The sequence below is a fragment of the Acipenser ruthenus genome, chromosome 7 (genome assembly GCF_902713425.1).
Source record: "Acipenser ruthenus chromosome 7, fAciRut3.2 maternal haplotype, whole genome shotgun sequence".
NCBI classification, from domain to species: domain Eukaryota; kingdom Metazoa; phylum Chordata; class Actinopteri; order Acipenseriformes; family Acipenseridae; genus Acipenser; species Acipenser ruthenus.
Genome location: NC_081195.1, coordinates 61,084,321 through 61,103,796, shown reverse-complemented (window position 1 = coordinate 61,103,796; position 19,476 = coordinate 61,084,321). Strand labels below are relative to the sequence as shown.

At 36.5% G+C, this 19,476-nt stretch overlaps 1 protein-coding gene across 1 annotated transcript in view; it reads left to right on the top strand.

Annotated features, from left to right (window-relative positions):
- LOC117415778 (A disintegrin and metalloproteinase with thrombospondin motifs 20-like) overlaps nt 1–19,476 on the top strand; it is a 104,030-nt gene that overhangs the window by 48,402 nt on the left and 36,152 nt on the right. Inside the window, exons 12-23 of the mRNA XM_034026569.3 lie at nt 5,676–5,821; nt 8,357–8,538; nt 8,930–9,066; nt 9,194–9,311; nt 11,479–11,574; nt 13,305–13,471; nt 14,815–14,944; nt 15,628–15,754; nt 16,094–16,304; nt 16,758–16,922; nt 17,433–17,597; nt 18,923–19,042. Coding sequence (XP_033882460.2) covers nt 5,676–5,821; nt 8,357–8,538; nt 8,930–9,066; nt 9,194–9,311; nt 11,479–11,574; nt 13,305–13,471; nt 14,815–14,944; nt 15,628–15,754; nt 16,094–16,304; nt 16,758–16,922; nt 17,433–17,597; nt 18,923–19,042 — 1,764 coding nt within the window. The remainder of the gene's footprint in view (nt 1–5,675; nt 5,822–8,356; nt 8,539–8,929; nt 9,067–9,193; nt 9,312–11,478; nt 11,575–13,304; nt 13,472–14,814; nt 14,945–15,627; nt 15,755–16,093; nt 16,305–16,757; nt 16,923–17,432; nt 17,598–18,922; nt 19,043–19,476) is intronic.

Below are 19,476 nucleotides of genomic sequence, written 5' to 3'. Positions count from 1 at the left end.
GTCATTTCTTAATGTAGTTATTGAGTGTACTATCCATTCACCACAGGAGAAAATTGTTCATGGTGACATTTATTTTGTTGTCAGTCCATATACAGTTTTCTGGTTATTCTAAAATGTACTGCTGCTAGTAAATAGTGTGAATCCATAATATGTTTTTCATAGTAAAAAAATGACATGACTGCACAGATATTTTAAAAAGATCATACCTAAGCTGGCTGCTACGCAGTTAGGCCTTTAAGTTGACAGAAAGCAAATATCAAAGATGATAAACTCTGAATAGGTTATGACAGAGTTACAGTAACAATGTAAGCTTTCTTGCAAATTGACATCTGCTGGTGTTTGATGCAGGACTTCAGAGAATAGTGTGAAATATCTTACACCTTGTAATAACATTGGAGTTAGATCTAGCAGGTGCTGCAAACTTTTACAGTATCAGTATTAAAGTTATCTGTGATTGGTTAAAAAGTCTGTAATGGTGTAGAATTCCATATATGTGTCTGAAGAAATTGAACAGACAAAAAAACATATGTCAAGTTTTGTTTGTCAAAACACCAAATGAGAATCACATGTTGAGAACAGCTGGGGAACTTTACCCTCTCACAAAGTCTTGATACCCCAGTGCCTTTTTCATTAAAGTGGCTTTGAGGTACATAAAGCACCTTTACAATCCAGGCTTTCACTGCTTGAAGCACAACTATCAGGCAGCATTGTTTTTAGTATGGTATATGATTATATATATATATATATATATATATATATATATATATATATATATACATATGTTTCTGTATTACTGGACTGTTTTAGTCGGTTCTCTAGGCTTGATGAAGCATCATTACTGTATCATGTTAGGTTGTTGGTTTGTTGACTTTTGTTCTATTATCCAAACTAATTTGGCCCAGGGGTTCGTGAAATCGATTTAGATAATCAAATTATTACTTTAACCACCACAAATAACTGAACCGCTGAGTCTTTAAATATACTGTACACTAGATATAGTGTACAGTATATTTCTATGGCAACAGGGCAGAAGAACATTGCCCAAAACATGACGGTTAGCAGGGGACTTTTAGGATAACGGAGGTGTTTGTAAATTTGAAGTTCAGATAATCTGCTGTATCGTGTGTAGGAATGTTATCAGCAAAGTAGTTCTGGTATTCTGCGTGTGGTATAGAAACCACCAAATTCAGCAACAGATACCAGACCATGGGAATTATGTGTGTGTACAATTAAATACTGTATATTGACTATATGCAGTATTTATGTATGTGCTGTATTTGTAGAATGCATTGTAAACTATCATTTTAATTATGAGTGATGTTAAGGATGAATTAGTAGGCTAAAAAAAGTGTCCCTTTCTAGAAGTTGACAATGTAGTTGGATTAGGAGGCTTGCTTTTTAACTCGCATATAGATATAGCTAAGTGGCAGGTTTTGTGAAATTACTGCTGTGAAGCAGCTGCTATAAAAAGGTCTGTTTTTTCAATATCATTATGAGAAAACCTGGATGACAAGATAGCCATGTCACCGGTGCAACCTGTAGTGTGTGATATTTTAAACATTTTGTATCTCTTTAGTGACAGAAGGTCTTGAAGTAAATTAGAAGGCAACTGTAGGCCTACTACTAAAGAAGCTTAAATTACATGCACATTGTTGCAAGTTGTTGCTAGAATAAGAAAACATTATAATGCTAGGGCTGGGGTACTTGTTGTAGAACATTTATATATGTTTTTTTTTTTTTTCTATGATTGCACATGTTACCTTTCCACTATTAAAGGTAATATATGTCTGTGTGAGGTTAATCAAACCAAAGTAATGTTTAACATGTGGCTATCCTTTCGTACTTATAAAATGTCCTAGCAGCTCTGAGACAGGAGCAATGGAGAGTGCTGATCCACAGGCCAGGCAAGATAGAAAGATAGCATAGGAAATGGAAGTAAGTCTACTTAGAGTAGGTATGTTTTACGAAAAGTAGGGCACACAAAACTGCACATTTGCTATTTTCTCAATAGCATAGCATTTTTTGACTGTTGCTTTAAGCTGAGCTAAATGTAAGATGTGTATCCACAGTAAAGTGTTACATGACTTGCCTAACTGTGTTTTTATAGTTCTGTGCTCAGACTATTCCGTGTATATTCCCACCTCTGCAGATCCACAATCACACATATATTCAGTTCCACAGTAGTCTGTCAGCAACATACAGCTTTAAATACAGAATATAGAGTTTCCAGTAATAGAAAAAGTGTATTACAAAGACCTAAATCCACATTTTGCAGATGATCATCTAAAAAATGTGAGTGTATTTTATATATATATATATATATATATATATATATATATGGACAAATGCCTCCATATGCTGCCAGATTATGTTACTCTCAATGAGCCCTCACCAAATCCGATCCCATTTAGATAAGCAGTTCTCGAGAGACAGTAAAAAAATCCCTTATCCGAATTGGTGGAGTGCCCCTCAATATTTGCACATGTATCATCAGTTATCCTGATTCATACAGTATTTGTCTATGTCCCAGGAGCAGTTTAGCTGAAAGGGTGATTAGTGTGGCATACGTGTATCCACTATAACTCTAATGCAGGGGATATGCTTCCCCATGCAGGGTATAACAAGGATCTGGACTATCCATCAAGATTCTCCCAAAGGTCTAGGCAGCTGCCAAATGGGAATAAACTTAATTTATCCAGTTAGAAACTGCACAAAAAAATAAGAACAGACATTGGATATTGTATCATGGAACAGTGCTGTCAGTTTGGGGAGTTTATTGGCTCCATTCAAGTTTATTTTGGGAAGTTTTATAGTTCCATTGAAACTCCTAAATAGGGGTGTCGATGTGTCCTCTCCTATAATGAATGTTTTGGATTACTCCCTGGTGTCCTTGACAGTTGTCTGTAGAAAGATGGGGTTCAAGACTACTTTGAATAGGTTTGAAAAAAAAAAAAGATGTGTGATACCAATCATTTAAATGTAGGCCTCACGGTGGTACATGCAGGCAAGCGTGCTTTCACAGTTTACTGATGCATGTTAACATTCTGTTTAATTATCATTCTCACTCAGATAAAGAGCAGAACATAGTCTTAGAGAGAACCTGAAACTTTACTACAAATAAACAACTGTATAATCCAGATATCTCCAACAGGCCATTAAGTTGCCGCACAGGTATATAGGCGAGTTGTGTATTAAAAACAGAAGCGTTACCCAAGTGTACAGTATAACAGTTATAAACAAATGTAAATATATATTTGTTAAAGTTTGGTCCTGTAACAGACTACCAAAGATTATATATATATACACACATACATACATACATACATACATACATACATACATACAGTCAGTACTCTCATATCCGACCCTAAAAATTTTGACGATGCATATCTGATTTTTTTTGACTCTTGTCCATTTTTCAGGGAACACAAACATGATACAATATCAAAAATACATAACTGAAAAGACTGTTTTAAAATAAATAGGCCATTTAGATGTACTGTATTGGTTTTGTTGGTACACTACTATATTTTCAACAGAAGTATTTTAATTCAGAACGATATAATAATGAAAATATGACTTGCCCAAAGAGATGACACGTGGATTGTAATACAGTACATATTTTTAAATCTGATGCGTATTGTAGCAGTACCGGTATGTAAAATGCCCCATTAATGACCCAACAGTAAAATGAAATCAAAATGTTACCCATGCACAGAACTGCATACAACGTAAAAGGTAATGCAATTTAGCAAAAGATTAAAAAAAATAAAATTAAAAAAAAATTAAAAAAGACGCAGTTTCCATAATTAAACCAGTATCCAAAGTCAGTATTCAAAATTGCAGATTATAGTGCTCGATAAGGCCCTAATGTCACAGTTCACTTGCAAATGAAATAATAGAAGAAGAAGAAGAAGAAGAAGAAGAAGAAGAAGAAGAAGAAGAAGAAGAAGAAGAAGAAGAAGAAGAAGAAGAAGAAGAAGAAGAAGAAGAAGAAGAAGAAGAAGAAGAAGAAGAAGAAGAAGAAGAAGAAGAAGAAGAAGAAGAAGATCTAAAACTATTTAATGACTAACTTATAAGAGAGATCAGATTTCAGGGCTGAGAGAATTCTCTCCAGACCAGTGTCTCTGCTGGAAAAAGTGACATAACAAGCACCCATATACAAGTGATGCACAGTGCCAGACATACTGCCAGAGTGCAATGATTGTGGTTTGACTTTTAACCTAAACAGAACAACCTATTGTTTTATTCCTTGGTTTGACATAATGTGTTTCAGTAAATATGGACTGAAGTTCATAAAAGGGAGGGACCGTCATGATATAAAAATCAGGGAGCTGATTGGTTTCTGCTGGTGGAAACGATGGCAGCCTGACTGTGGGCACATATCAAAGTAAGATGGAGAATTTGAACATTAGACTCATTTTACACGGTTAAAATAAGTAAGGTGAGTGGGGAAACAAATGCCAAAGGACAAATGGAGAGAATCTCTTGCATAGTGTATTCTTCCATAGCTTTTGTGGTTTGGCTTATAGAACTATAAAACTACAATATCGAGATTCTTCACACATATGCTAGTAATTGTATGCTGCTGTATTGCATTTAAGCACAGCTAAAAGGGTAAGCAGACTAAATCTAATCAGCTCTGTATAAAGTGATATAATAATAAGTTGAGCATCCTTCTGCTATAAATAAATGAGTAGGCTTTGCAATGGTGTGCTGTGTGTGATCCTAACAGTACCATGTGTTCCAAATGAAGCTGTTGCAGTGACTTTGTGTTTTAAAATACCTAACTATGGGTCAGATTCACATGTTCCTGTTACGTTGGACAAAATGTTAATGTTACAAAATAAAAATTTGGTAAACCTAGCAGTCTGGCCAATGTTATGGAACTTTCAGTTTACAGCTGTGTTGGTTTTCATTTTGACCTGCATAACAGTACAGGGCTCATGTTTTAAGATTTAGTCTGGAAGCAAATACTATCATCTAGATTATCATGTTTCCTTGGTAACTTTTCTCATGGTGTGCATGGTTGATAACCAGTCACTATTGTAATGTGTGTCACAAATTAAAATAACTTACACTTCCATTTTTAAAAAAACATACACTTCCATTTTCTGCCAGTTCTGTTGTCTTTGTTGCCATCTTGAGGATAGCAATTCAAACATAGATTTACTATGGTGGCAAGGTCTTAATTGCCTTCAGGATACAGTATGTAGAACACAGGAAACCAAAGCATTTTTATAAAAAAAAAAAAACAGAAAGGAAATATTAGTCTGTTTTTAAAATACTTATATTAATACCAATACCAACAATGACATTTTGCAATAATTGTTCTGGGTTATGTTTCTGTAATAGTTATCATTTTTCTCTAATCCAAAGTGCCAGGACTGAACAGTCTTCTTCATTCCATTCAAATGATATGACAGTGTGACCTTTCAACTCTGCTAGATCCACCTACACTGTCTATATAAATGTAGAGCGTATGTGTGTGTGTATAGCAGAGTTGAAAGGTCACATGATTTGAATGGAATTAGGAGGTCTCTTCCATCCCAGCATTGGAGCAACATAACCCAGAGCAACATACACCAGTCAGGGGAATACAAAGAAGAGATTCAAATGAAGCTGCAGGTGTTAACTCTGGAATCTTCCTTCTGTTACTCCATTCCCTTCCACAGCACTGCCGACATGGACTTTGTGTGAATAAAGAAGTGGAGCTGCGCCCTGTGGATGGGGAGTGGGGGCCCTGGGGACCCTACAGCACCTGCTCCAGATCATGTGGAGGGGGGATTAGAAGTGCAGCTAGAGACTGCAATAAACCAGAGTGAGTTCCTTTTTAAAATCTCAGATTTTATTTGAATATTTCTCTTAAACTAAGTCAAGTTTGTCTATTTAGCATTAGTTAAGAGAAAACACATTGGGTGAATGTAATGGAAAGTACTGAAAAAGGTTACACAAGTCTACAGATCTGAAGGGACTAAATGTATGTGTACTGTATAGTATTTAAATATATATTGTGCACTTAAAACATTAATATATGTGATTTTTTTTTTTTTTTTTTTTTTTTTAAACATTACCCGAAAAAGATCCGGGTACCCGGGTATTTTTCACAGTGGGTACCCGGTTCCGGATTTTCTACCCGTGTCAACCTCTAATATATAAATTTCTAGAAATTTCTCGAAAACAAATAATTCTAGGTGTAGCAAAAGTTTTGCTTTTGTGGATGAGGAAAAAACGTTACAAGAAATAGATAAGTCAATATGGGAAAAAGTAAAGAGCTATCTGAAGACTTTTTATTGTCAGAAAGCTGGAGAAGGATGCAAGAAGATTTCCAAGTATTTGAATATCCCAATTTCAAGTATTGTTTCTATTATCAAGAAGTACAAGACTCATGGTACTATCACAACACTCCCTCGATCTGGAAGAAAGAAGGTTCTTTCACCAAGAACAAGTAGAAGAATGTGAGGAAGGTTAATAACAATCCGAGATTGACTGCCAAAGATATTCAAAGTGAATTGGCTGCAAGTGAGACTGGGGTTTCCGTTTCAACCATAAGTGGTTGCATGGTGAAGGTCTCAATGGTCGCAGGCCAAGGGAAAAGCCACTCTTACGAAAACGTCACAAGGACAATTGCTTAAAGTTTGCAAAACAGCATTTGAATGATGGATATGAGTTCTGGTCAAAGGTTTTGTGGAGTGATGAAACAAAAATCGAGCTATTTGGTCACGCTGATAGTCGTTACGTTTGGAGAAAGTCTGGTGAAGCATACAAAGAAATGAACACCATACCTACTGTCAAGCATGGAGGTGGTAATATTCTTTTATGGGGCTGTTTTTCCTCTAATGGCACGATAAATTTAGTTCCAATACATGGTAAAATAGATTCCATAGTATACCAAAAGATATTGGCCAATCATCTGAATCCCTCTACTACAAAACTTGGTTTAAAGCGCAACTGGATGTTCCAGCACAACAACGATCCAAAGCACACATCAAAATCTACTTCAGAATGGTTAAAGAAGAATAGAGTTAAGGTTCAGGAATGGCCTAGTCAAAGTCCCGATCTAACTCCAATTGAGAATCTTTGGTATGAGTTGAAGAAGGTTGTACACAAGAGAAGTCCTCGGAATTTGAATGAACTGGAACAATTTTGCTTTGAAGAATGGTCAAAAATCACTAAAGAATCATGCCAAAAGCGCATTGTTTAAAAGAGGTTATTATTGTTAAAGGTGCCTTAACTAGCTATTCATTTAATTTTCCTTGTCAGGGTATGAATACTTTTGAATTAGCATTTTTGGAGTTTTGCAAAAAAAATGGCTCAAATAAATAATTGTAGACATCTGTTTCTTGTAACTTTTTTTTTTCCTCATCCACAAAAGCAAAACTTGTGCTACAAAAGATTGTTCCTATAATTATTTGTTTTTGAGAAATTTCTAGAAATTATAAATTTCCATTGGGGTATGTAAACTTTTGACTGTGTGTGTGTGTGTGTGTGTGTGTGTGTGTGTGTGTGTGTGTGTGTGTGTGTGTGTGTGTATATATATACACACATATATATAAAATACACATACACATATACATATACATATACAGTGTAACACAGCAGGGAGGAGGTTAATATCCTCCCTGCAGAAAATATGTGCGTATGCACATTTTGGTTAATTGTTTTATTATTTTGCTAATTGTTTATTGTTTAATTATCACCCGCACCTGATATATATTGTAAATTAATGCCAGGTGCAGGGTATTTAAGATGTGCAGTCAGTCTGCACGGGGCTGCTGAGTAGAAGGAGGCAGACAGTGTGCTCTGTCTCCGAGCAGTCATTAAGTGCTGTGTGAAACCGGTGTGTTTTGTGTGACAGGTAAACAGCTTAGCCGTCCTGCGAGTGAGTCAGGGATTTACCTGTGTAGTTAGTGCTCCAACCGAAGCTAGCTGTTTATTTTTGTTTGTGTTCTGTTTATTAAAAATCGCGCAATCGCGCTTTAAAAACCCCATTTCTGGTGTCCTGGGTCTGCTTTCAAAGAGGCAACGAACGACCGTGAGTGCCGGCCGGTTACAACATATACATATACATACACACATTCACCACATGTGGACCCCACAAAGTGTTTGCTGTAAGCATATCTATTTAAAAACACCTGGAATTCAGTCTTAAAGAGTTTAAGACTGAATTCCTTTAAGACTCCTGGAATTCAGTCTTAAAGAGAAGATACATAAATATGCAAAATGGTAGTGCATTACATTTTCCTTACCTCTGCATATGTTTAAGTCTCCATTAACTTCTCTTGTTTTAATGCAACCCATTCTACTTCGGTTTTTAAATGTGTGAGAAATGTTCCTTAACTTCCATGTTTTATAGGCCAAAAAATGGAGGGAAATACTGTGTTGGGCGTCGAATGAAATTCCGCTCCTGCTACACTGAACCATGTCCAAAAGGCCAGAAAGATTTCCGAGAGGAGCAGTGCTCAGAATTTGATGGCAAACATTTCAATATCAACGGTCTACCTCCTACTGTACGCTGGATACCAAAATATAGTGGCAGTAAGTAGCTGGAACAGTATTAATAACACATCAATCAAAACACATGTACAATATTCCTAACAGATTACATAATCTGTCAAGAGGTATTGTTAGTTCCAGAAATATTACATTCTTCACTTTTTGCAATGTTGTGTGGACAAAGAAGCCCATCTTAAGCAGTTAATACCATAACTCTTCTAGGTGTCTGCTATGAACAGACAGTGGTGGTGGTCATAGAGTATTGTCCCACCATTTGGTGGAGTACTTGCCTAGTTTTCTTGCTTTTCTGTTAATGATTGTGCAAAGTGGCTGACTGACTTACAATATGAAGAATAACTGACTTGTATTTTTTTGTATAAATGATAGCAGGCACTGGCAGCACTAATGAGAAGGTGATCACTTGTCTCCACAGTTCTAATGAAGGATCGATGTAAACTGTTCTGCAGAGTTGCAGGAACCACTGCTTACTATCAACTTAAGGACCGTGTGGCCGACGGAACCCAGTGTGGACCAGAGACGAATGACATCTGCGTACAAGGCTTGTGCAGGGTATCCATAAATAATGACTCATATTTCGATTGATCTTCCAATTTGTTTTTAGCCTGTAAGGCCATTGCGTACCGGAAATGATCCAAATTGAGTTTTTGGTGTTGAAGGTTTCGTGCTTTCTTTATAGCAAGCTGGATGTGATCATGTGCTGAATTCCAAGGCAAGGAGAGATAAGTGTGGAGTCTGTGGCGGTGATAACTCTTCCTGTAAGACTGTGGCAGGTACTTTCAACAGTGCTCAATATGGTAGGTTGGGTTTAGGGTTACACCAACATTATTCATAGCAGTGCATTACAAGCTGTCTTGCTTATCCAAACTAATTGCTTCTAGCTCTGTACACTGTAAACATATATCCAATACACTCTACGCAATCCAAATCACTCAGTTATATAGTGTTTTGGCCCGAAGAGTAACTGATTGTCCACTGTAATACAATACATTGATTTACCCAGAATTCAATGGGTTCTCGTAGATTGAAATCCTAAAATCAAAGTAAATGCAATGGGTCTTATTTTGGGAGTAAAACAATTACATCTGAGTAAAAAAAAAAAAAAAAAACTGTAAAAATATAGCATGTGTATAGATTTTATTATTGTGTTACATGAATGAGCCACTAGTAACCTAAGCAATGACACCAGGGATAAGATGGGACTGTATGTGTTAGAACAGAACAGCACTAGTACAGCTACACATGTGCAACACAGTGGAGTGCTTTTCAAGCTACAGTATGTTTCATAACTTTGTTGGAAATACTGTACGTTGAGCTTTATATCTCTGTCTAAAGAAACACAGGAAGACTGTTAATGACAGGTGTTCAGTGCTCAATTGCTTCAGTTCCAGAGCATCAAAAGGGTTGCAGGTTAAACTGACCTGAGGGCATTGTGGTGTTAAAAAGCAAATCATTATTTAAATGGCAACAATTGAAATAGCAATGCTTTTTGTATAGTGTCAAAGCAAATTGCTTCCATATTTCAGATTTGTTTTTAAACTAATGCGCCTTACTGTTCAGAGTGACCCGGATGTTAATTTAAGTGATTCTTGGAGACTTGGGTTTTGCTTTTCACAATCCACTATTGTTCTGTGGCCTTGTTAATTGACATAAGTGGTCATGATAGGAATCTGTGTTTAGAGTCCTTCTTGAGCCTGTGCAGGATAACGCTGTAGACATAACATGTTTCTGAGGCTTTCAGTTCACTTTTTATGTGTACACTGTCCCTTCTTGTCAGTGAAAGATATTTAACATTGTACTTAACTGGTACTTTACTGGTATTTGCTGTCTGTGCTATTGCCAATGTCTGTTGCTACCCAAGCACAATTGGTCATTGGAATTTAGTTTAGATTATGCCAGAGACGGATAGGAGTGATTTGAAGAGGGCCCTGGTGGAAGCTTTGGGATACTTACTAAGATCATTATTAAAGCTCAGAAAAATGTGAAACATTTTAAGCTCAGTACTTTTGTATTGACATGTAGGTGCAGTCTTATCCTGTAGTTTAGTGATACTTTAACAAAGAGTTACTGTAATGGTATAATTGGGTTACCTTTGTAAGATTGGAGGTCTGTTATAACTTTACCTTATTTTAAATATCCTTCAAGGGTAGTTATCTGGTAATCATTGACAGAAAAAAAAAAAAAAAAAAAAACATAAAATCTACCAGTATGTGGTTTATCATTCACATGTGCAACGATTTATGTTTTATGTAGAATTTAGATATTTATAATTCTATCTTATATACTGAAAGAAACACCATTGATATGGAAGTTTAACTGTTGATTGTCAGCGTAGGTTGACCATAAAGCTGGCTGAGACTGCTATACAAGGGTTAATGAAAGGCTTTGTTTACAACCTACAGTTTGTTGAGTCATGTTGGACATTAGACAGAACCTTTACAAATACTGTCCCCTAGTGGTTGATGTAGAAATAAGTGTATTCAAAATCTGGATCTGGTCCGAACTTACTAAACACAGAGAGACAACACGGAATGTCTGCAAAACCACTGACATGTTAATGCAGTTGAGGTAAAAGTGTTTAGCTAATTTTCCTTAGAAATTGCCTGTTTGTGATTTAAGAAGTTTTGCTTAATGTGTATCCGTCCATTTGGCAGAGGCGGATTTACTTTGCCCTTCAGTTAAACGTGCAATGTGGGTTTTTATTTATTTATTTATTTATTTATTTTCCCTTCTAGCATGGAACACACACTCATTATTGAATCCATATGTGGGGGGAAAAACATAATGCTTAGGATCTTGAATAAAAACGAGTTTTAAAACTCAGTCTGTACAAACACTTACAAACTATATAATTATTGCTTACATAGTCATTAATGTCACTTTGCCTTTGTCGAGGTTGATGCAGCTGTTAGGGTATCACAATTAGTTGTTATCCTGCCTCTTAATGTGTTTGTCTTTGTTTAGGTTATAATGTTGTTGTGAGAATTCCTGCAGGGGCAACCAGCATTGACATCAGACAGCACAGTTACTCTGGGAAGCCAGAGGATGACAATTACCTCGGTGAGTCTCGTGACCGTTGGCAAAAATTTTAAAGGTTTGAATGAAAATAAAACATCCTAAACCGGAAAAGTACTGTTTTGTGTCTTGCAATGGTTTTCATTTTTTTCTCAATGTTTGTAATAGATTGATAAACTGCTATTGCATGCCTTCTGTAAAAATTCAATGCAAATATGAAATAAATACACAAGTAAAATATAAAGATGACGCTGCTTTTTTCATTGAAAAATATTTATTTTAATTGTTAAACAACTTTTTACATCGACAGTTAAATGTTTAATCTACTAAACATCCATTTACAGCCTTAGTTTCCAAGTTGCAACTTTAACCCCGTAATTCCCATTGGTGTATCAAGTACGATCGAAACCGCTGCAGCATATTGTGTTTACAGTCATGCTACTTCTAGTTACATGAATATTGTAGCTTTTCTCCATACAAAAATATCTGGACATTACATTAATACATATACAAAAGCAAAGTCAGTATACCACTACATGTCAGGTATTCAAACAAACTGTTTATTTTCTTTTCAGGTAGCACACAGATTTCAAATTCGTCTGCCAACCACCGTTTTTTGGGGGGAAATCCACCAAGATATATAAGACTAAACACTGTTCTTGCCATATCCTAAAGTCAGATATTGTCTTTGGTAGACATACATATCTGTACACTCCCTACACACCCTGCAAGAAGAGTTAAAGTCAGCCACCTTTGTCACTCCTGACATTCGGTCATAGGACTGTCTGGATGACACTTGGCAATTAATAAAATGTCTATAATCCAGATGCAGGCCCCATCGTTACCTTTTAAAATTGCTTTATCTATACACATCATACATGTTTTATTTTTCATTCATGTTTTCTGAATAACAATATTGTTTAGTGACGGTTTTATGATGTATTAACTTTTCTGTGTCAACTATAGCTGTAGCTTTTGTGCGCCTACTAGTTAATTAGAGAAATTGACAGCTTTTGATGATTCTGAGGGTTTCATGCTGCAGTAGATTCTACTGTAGAATAATCAAAATAATGTTTGTCATTCAAACCAAAAATACCAGTACATTATTTAATTGAGATCAAGTAATCCATATACACTTTTTTTCAGTCTCTTGAGAACAAAATGTGTGTGTGTGTGAGTGAGTGAGTGGGAATAGAAGAACTCATGCAGTATAGTGGGCTGAGAAGGATGGGGGCCAACTGGGTAAAAGAATGATGAGGGGTAAGATAAGTAAACGAAGAGTGAAGGAAAGAAATGAATGAAACCAAAATAGGTGATACTTGGGGGTAAACATTCCCAACAGAGATAAAAGGGAGCAGAGGAAGAAGGAGATGTATGGAGATAAGGATTGCCATGATGACATTTGTAAGCAGACTAGCCCATTCTTATGTAGCTCCCATTGGTTGGCATTGTTGAAAACATGCATAGTATTTTCAATTTGGAAAATGTATACCCACTGTAAAGCCCACTCTAAAGACAAGTCAGAATAGTAGAAAGATATGAAAATGGTTTATGTTTAAAATGTTGTTTAGCAGTTTGAATAAAGTAATGTTTCACTTGTTGTGAACGTTGCTTTACAAGATTGTTACTGCAGGGTCTCATGGGTGAGGTAAAGCAAAGCTAAGCAGTCTAAATGAAAGTGTGGAATTACCTTGAGGTAAAAGGTAAAGCTCATACAGGAAGAGGTGTATTACTGTGAATCATACTTAACTGTTTTTTTTTGTTTTTTTTCTTAGCATTATCTGACAGCAAGTCCACTTTTATTTTAAACGGGAACTTTGTGGTGAGCATGTTTAAACGGGAAATCACCTTTCAGGGGACCGTCATTGAATACAGTGGATCAGACACTAATGTGGAGCGCATTAACTGCACTGAAAAAATAGAGGAAGAGCTGGTTCTGCAGGTAATAATTTATCCTTGGCCCCTGCTTTTTGCCATGTACAACCTTAAAGGACATTAATCCTTACCCATTACCTACCACACTGCACTGATATTATTATTATTATTATTATTTATTTCTTTGCAGACGCCCTTATCCAGGGCGACTTACAATTGTTACAAGATATCACATTATTTTTACATACATTTACATTATTTTTTACACATTATTTTTTACATACAATTACCCATTTATACAGTTGGGTTTTTACTGGAGCAATCTAGGTAACGTACCTTGCTCAAGGGTACAGCAGCAGTGTCACCCAGCTGGGATTGAACCCACAGACCCTCTGGTCAGGAGTCCAGAGCCCTAACCACTACTCCATACTGCTGCCCATATTTTAAGAAGGTCTGTGATGACTTGCAGCAGCTATTGACATTAAATCCACGGTTTGATAGGTATCTTTAATTTGCAACAGTATCTGTTTGCTCGGCTGCTCAGCAAAAGGTGAGAACCATCCTAAGCAGTCAGGATCATTTTGTCCTTTCAGTATCTAACTGCCGTCCAGTGTTGTGGAAGTACTTGCACTGCACCACACTTTAATAAAGAGCTCCCCCTTTATAGTTGAGAGCCATAGTTAAGAGTCTGTGCTGTTTGTGTTCCGCTTTATAACTAGAATACTAGTGTTAGTGTAATGGCATTATGGGGCAAATGGGAGCCATGACCGTACCGCCTTATAACATGTTCTGCAGTATAAAGGACCACCTCATAAAGGGAGAGCACTGTATAAGTTATTTACATTGTATTTTTAACATGCTAAACTTTGCAGTACTTGGAAATCCATCAACAATTATGTTAATACTATACTGAAGTACTGTTTGTGGTATGATATAGGAAAGCAGGATAGTCTTAACCAAACCAATCTTAGTACATGGACTGCAAAGTACAAAGTGAATACTTTGTACAAACATGTTTAGGTACATTGTAAGAACATGCATATCCACAATATACCTTGTACTTAGTGCAATGTAATTAGAAGCTTTGGATTTTGTTGTTGTCTGACACAGCTTGATGCGAATAATGCATTTGAAGACATGTCCAGGTTACTGCCTTAGAGGGTTAGCAGCATGTATTTGTTTTGGCTTGTTTTTGCCTCTGTATGCAAAACGGTTGGCATGCAGCAGCAAGTGTCAAATCCTACCATGGTGGACATTTTATGTGCCATAAAATGATCAATTTAAGCTAAATTCAATTAACTTTTATGCAGTTCCGTTTCAGCTGATTTACATGTCTTGAAATTCGAAATGATTTTATTTTTGAGGTTTTGTATTACATTTAAAACCTCCTCCTTGTTTTGTTTCATCAAGGTCTTATGTGTGGGAAATTTGTACAACCCTGACGTGCGTTACTCTTTTAACATACCAATTGAGGACCGCAAGGAGCAGTTTGTGTGGGATTCCTATGGCTCATGGCAGGAATGTAGCAGTATGTGTCAAGGTGAAAAAGAGCTTTTATTGTGTCAGTGTGCTAGTGTAAAAACTGATTGTATGTATGTATGTATGTTTGTATCACTGCTGTTATAGCTCTGTGCATCAACTACATTCATATAATCCACTAGCAGTATTAATGAAATTTAATTACATTTTCATCAACCAAAAAAGAAAGAAACGTGTAGTAAAGTAGCATAACAATACAGAGGAAATCAGTGGTTTCTCTTTCTTGAAGACCCAGCACTTGGATAACTTCTACTGTTTGGTTATATGGCACTTTAAGGCCTTGTTACTCAAGCAACTTTGGCCAATTGCGACTGTTCGCAAATGTCATGTAATTTATGTCAATCACATATTGCCCAAACTGGTTGCTTGAAACTAGACATCAGTTTCACATTATTGACTTATATATTACGCTCATCAATTTCATCACTTCTCAGACAAGAGACAATAGTTGCTTGAATATCTTTTCAAAGCTTTTTTTTTTCAAAAAAAAAAATATATATATACACACACACACACACACACACACGCACGCGCACGCACACACACACACACACTGGTGCTACATTTGTTTTTGCTTGTACCCTACAATCTAGTGTAGCATCCACGGCCTCATGTTTCGTTCACAGTTTTCATTAGACCTCAGATACCTGTGCGTATTTAACAGCATGCTTGTTTCACATGAAGGTGAACGGAAACGGAAAGCAGTATGTGTGCGTAAGAGCGATCACCTGGTTGTGTCGGAGCAGAGATGTGAGCATTTGCCCCAGCCTGCCCTTGCCACAGAGCCCTGTAACACAGAATGTGAACAAAGGTAAATACTTTGAACATAATGTTGGAGGAAATAGAAAAGTCTGTGTGAAATAAACATTTAATATACAAAATATACACTGTGGGGAGCAGAGGGATTTCCAGTAGCGCGTTGGAGGCCATTCACATGTTTTATTTCTTTTATAGATATGTTGACTGAGTGTTATCATTTTATTTTGAAATTAACTAAGCAACTTAGTATTTATTTTTTTATATAAATGGGATAAATAGATAGAGATGTATGTGAATTAAAAAAATGAGAAAACTGTTCTCTAGTTTATACACGTGTACATGGGTTGTACATGTGAAATGCATTCATTGATAGATGACTGTTTGTTCCTAGGTGGCGTGTGGTTGGTAAAAGTGAGTGTTCTGCTAAGTGTGGACCAGGCTATAGAACTCAAGACATCCAGTGCATGAAGTACAGTGCATCCAAAGGGCAGAGTGTTCCAGTAGAAAGTAGGTTCTGCAGTGACCAGCTGAAACCTCAAGTCAGAGAGCCATGCCATGGAGACTGTCACTTGACCAGCTGGCATTACTCATCATGGTCACAGGTGAGTTCACTGAACCAATACTTTACTGATGTCGTTGTATATACTGACAAATGCTTAAAACACATCGTCCAACAATATCGTAGCTAAGTTGAAAAGTACGTACATCATTTTTTTTCTCTTATCTTATGTTTCCAATCAATCTGAATGGCTCTGAGTGCAATTACTTTATGTTTTGATTCCATGTTTCTTCTGCTCTGTGTTAAAGAACTACTGGCTTCCTTTCTATTTTATAGTGTTAACATTCAATCTTAATGATTTCTGTTTTTTTGTTTTGTTTTGTTTTTTACCCCCATGTTGAGTTATTATTATTTCTGTGCCTTTTTACGTGGCTCTGAGCTTGCTTTGAGATTGTCTGGAGCACCCTACATGCCAGGACTAAATAGCCTCCCTCATTCCATTCATAATACCTTGTGACAATGTGACCCAACCTTCTCTGTCTATGAACATTTCCAGTGTTCGAAGACCTGTGGAAGGGGCACCAGGAGTAGAGATTCTTACTGTATGAACAACCTTGGAAGACGTCTTGTTGACAGAGAGTGTAATGAACACCAGAGAGTTGTAACTCAGACCTGTAATGATATTTCCTGTCCAGAGTGGGCTACCAGTGAATGGACAGAGGTAAGAAAAAACAGTTGCTATGGTAACACTTGTTTCCTTCTGCCTTAGGTCTGGACTGTGAGCAAGAGAGGTGACTTCAAAATAACTTAACCATACATAGTAATCCTTTCTTATATGGTCAGTTCCCTATATGCACTGAATGTGTCCATGATACTGTTTTCTATTTTTCTTTTCTATTCACACAGAATAAGAAAAAAAAAAATCCATGTTAGATGTTTATGGCAGGTTTCAGAGACCCTGATTAGACTATGTAAAATATCCATGAATAGTGCAAACAGGGGTCTGTGAAGCCAGCCATAACTGTTCTTTGTAAATGTATACTGTTCACATGGATAGAACTGGAGGTTATGAGCGTGTGTTTGTTTCATAAAACTCTGCGAAGTAAATTCATGTGCACAAACTTGCATATTCTGCTTTTTAAGGCCTATTTGGAATGCAAATAGCTAATAGAAGGTCTTTCATTGTCAATGCCTGTAGGCCCTAAAATGTGTGTGCTTTGTAATGTTTCAGTGTCTTGTGACATGTGGGAAGGGTGTGAGGCATAGACAGGTATGGTGTCGCCTGAATGAAGAACGCTTGAGGGATAACCTCTGTAACGCAGACAGCAAGCCAGAGGCTGTAGGAGCTTGTGAACTTCCAGAGTGTGCCTCCTGGCAGGTTGGGGTCTGGGGAATGGTGAGTTCATAAACAAAGTCAGAGTAGCAGTGTGGATGTGAACGGGTCACTCGAGATGTGTGCCTGACTGACAGTTTCTATTCAATATGGTAAACTCTGCTGAACTACTGTATTGTGCGTGTATGATACAGCAGCCACAAAACCTATAGTCACCCTTATATGGACCATAAAACCATACACAAGTACCTGTACCTCATTGATATCCCAATTTGTCTTCAGCAAATTGCCTGTCTTTGAGTGGCATGTGGTTTACCAAAATACTCAATGAATTGTCAATTGTATAAGAGTTCATTTATTTTTGAAAATATTTGCATACATTCTGTGCTGGCTTGGCACATTTAAAACAGTTACTTCAATGACTTTAAACAGGTCTGTGCATTTTTTAAAAATATTTTAAAACGTAATGTATAATGTAATTTATATGTATTACCTGTGACTCAAAAGGTTATTCAGCTATCTGTTTTTTTTTATTCCATTTATCTATATTTAGGATAAGCACCTTTACTCATCCTTTAAATCTGCCAGCAGTTATTCAATAGGGGTTAGGATTGGAGACTTCAGGCAAGGGTCTGGGTTTCAGGTCTTTCTCATGTTGAAAGATATCTGTAGCTTCCTGACTGATGGAGTCTTCTGTTATTTCAATTAATCTGAGGTAACCTTCCTTTCAATGACAGCTCCCATCAGTCGTAACATCACATACTCCACTTGAACCCTGTTTCCCCTACTATTACTGTACTATAAAAGCCGTCTTTAATGAAGTGTTCTGTAAAATCACCTGCTAATAAGTGAAAAACAGTGACAGTCATTGCACTGCAGAAAATATTTGTTTATATATATATATATATATATATATATATATATATATATATATATATATATATATATATATATATATATATATAAAGTACTATTAAAGTCATCATTTGTCTTCAAGGAATAAGTCGAACGCATTTGCAAAAAACAAAGTATGTACCGGTAAGTATTGAAAATATATCTCTTTGCTGCCACACAGTGGTTGGAACTTAGAACACATTATATAAATAGTTAACAGGAAATTAACGTTGGTGTTCGTTATACAGGTTTATTTATTTATTTATTTATTTATTTATTTAATTAAACATTTAAACTTGGTTTAGAAAGTTCATGCTTCATGAAATGAATGGGGATTCAGCCATACAGAATCTATAGGAATCCCCTATACAGCGATATACTGGAAGTACTGTATCACAAAAACACAATCTGCTTGATTACTCCTACTGGCTCCACCAAGTGGTAATCTGTGAGTCTGTACATTTGTATTTACATTCCAATGTTCTGTCTCACAGTGTGCTGTGACCTGTGGGCATGGCTATCAGATGCGGGCTGTAAGGTGTGTAGCTGGAACACATGGGGAGGCTTTAGATGACAGAGTCTGCAATGCTGCTTCCCGACCAAGAGATAACCAAGTAAGCGCTTTTGTCTTGACAGTAAAAATGGATTAGGTTTTCTTTTCACTCACAAACCAATGTTTTTTGTCTTTTGTCAAACATTTGACGGTGTAACCTCACACAACAAAACATATTAACTGTATTCCAACAAGTTTAGAAAAAAAAAAAAAACAACTTGGTGCTTGCATTAAATAACAAGATAAAAAAACTTACTGAATTGCTTAATCGCTAAAACTTTATGTATGGCTGATGTGACGTCCACAAGTAAGCTTGTTTGGTGGGTGATAAGGAAAAAGAAAACTCTTGCAGCAGTGGTTGGATACTGGCTTGTCTCTATTAGGTTTAATTATGGGTTTAAGTTTGGTGACCAGTTTGCGAAAGACACTGCACTTTCAAGCCTACAATTCATGCCTTTAGCCTTTTGGAGGTCTGGGTTCGAAACTGGCTTCTGC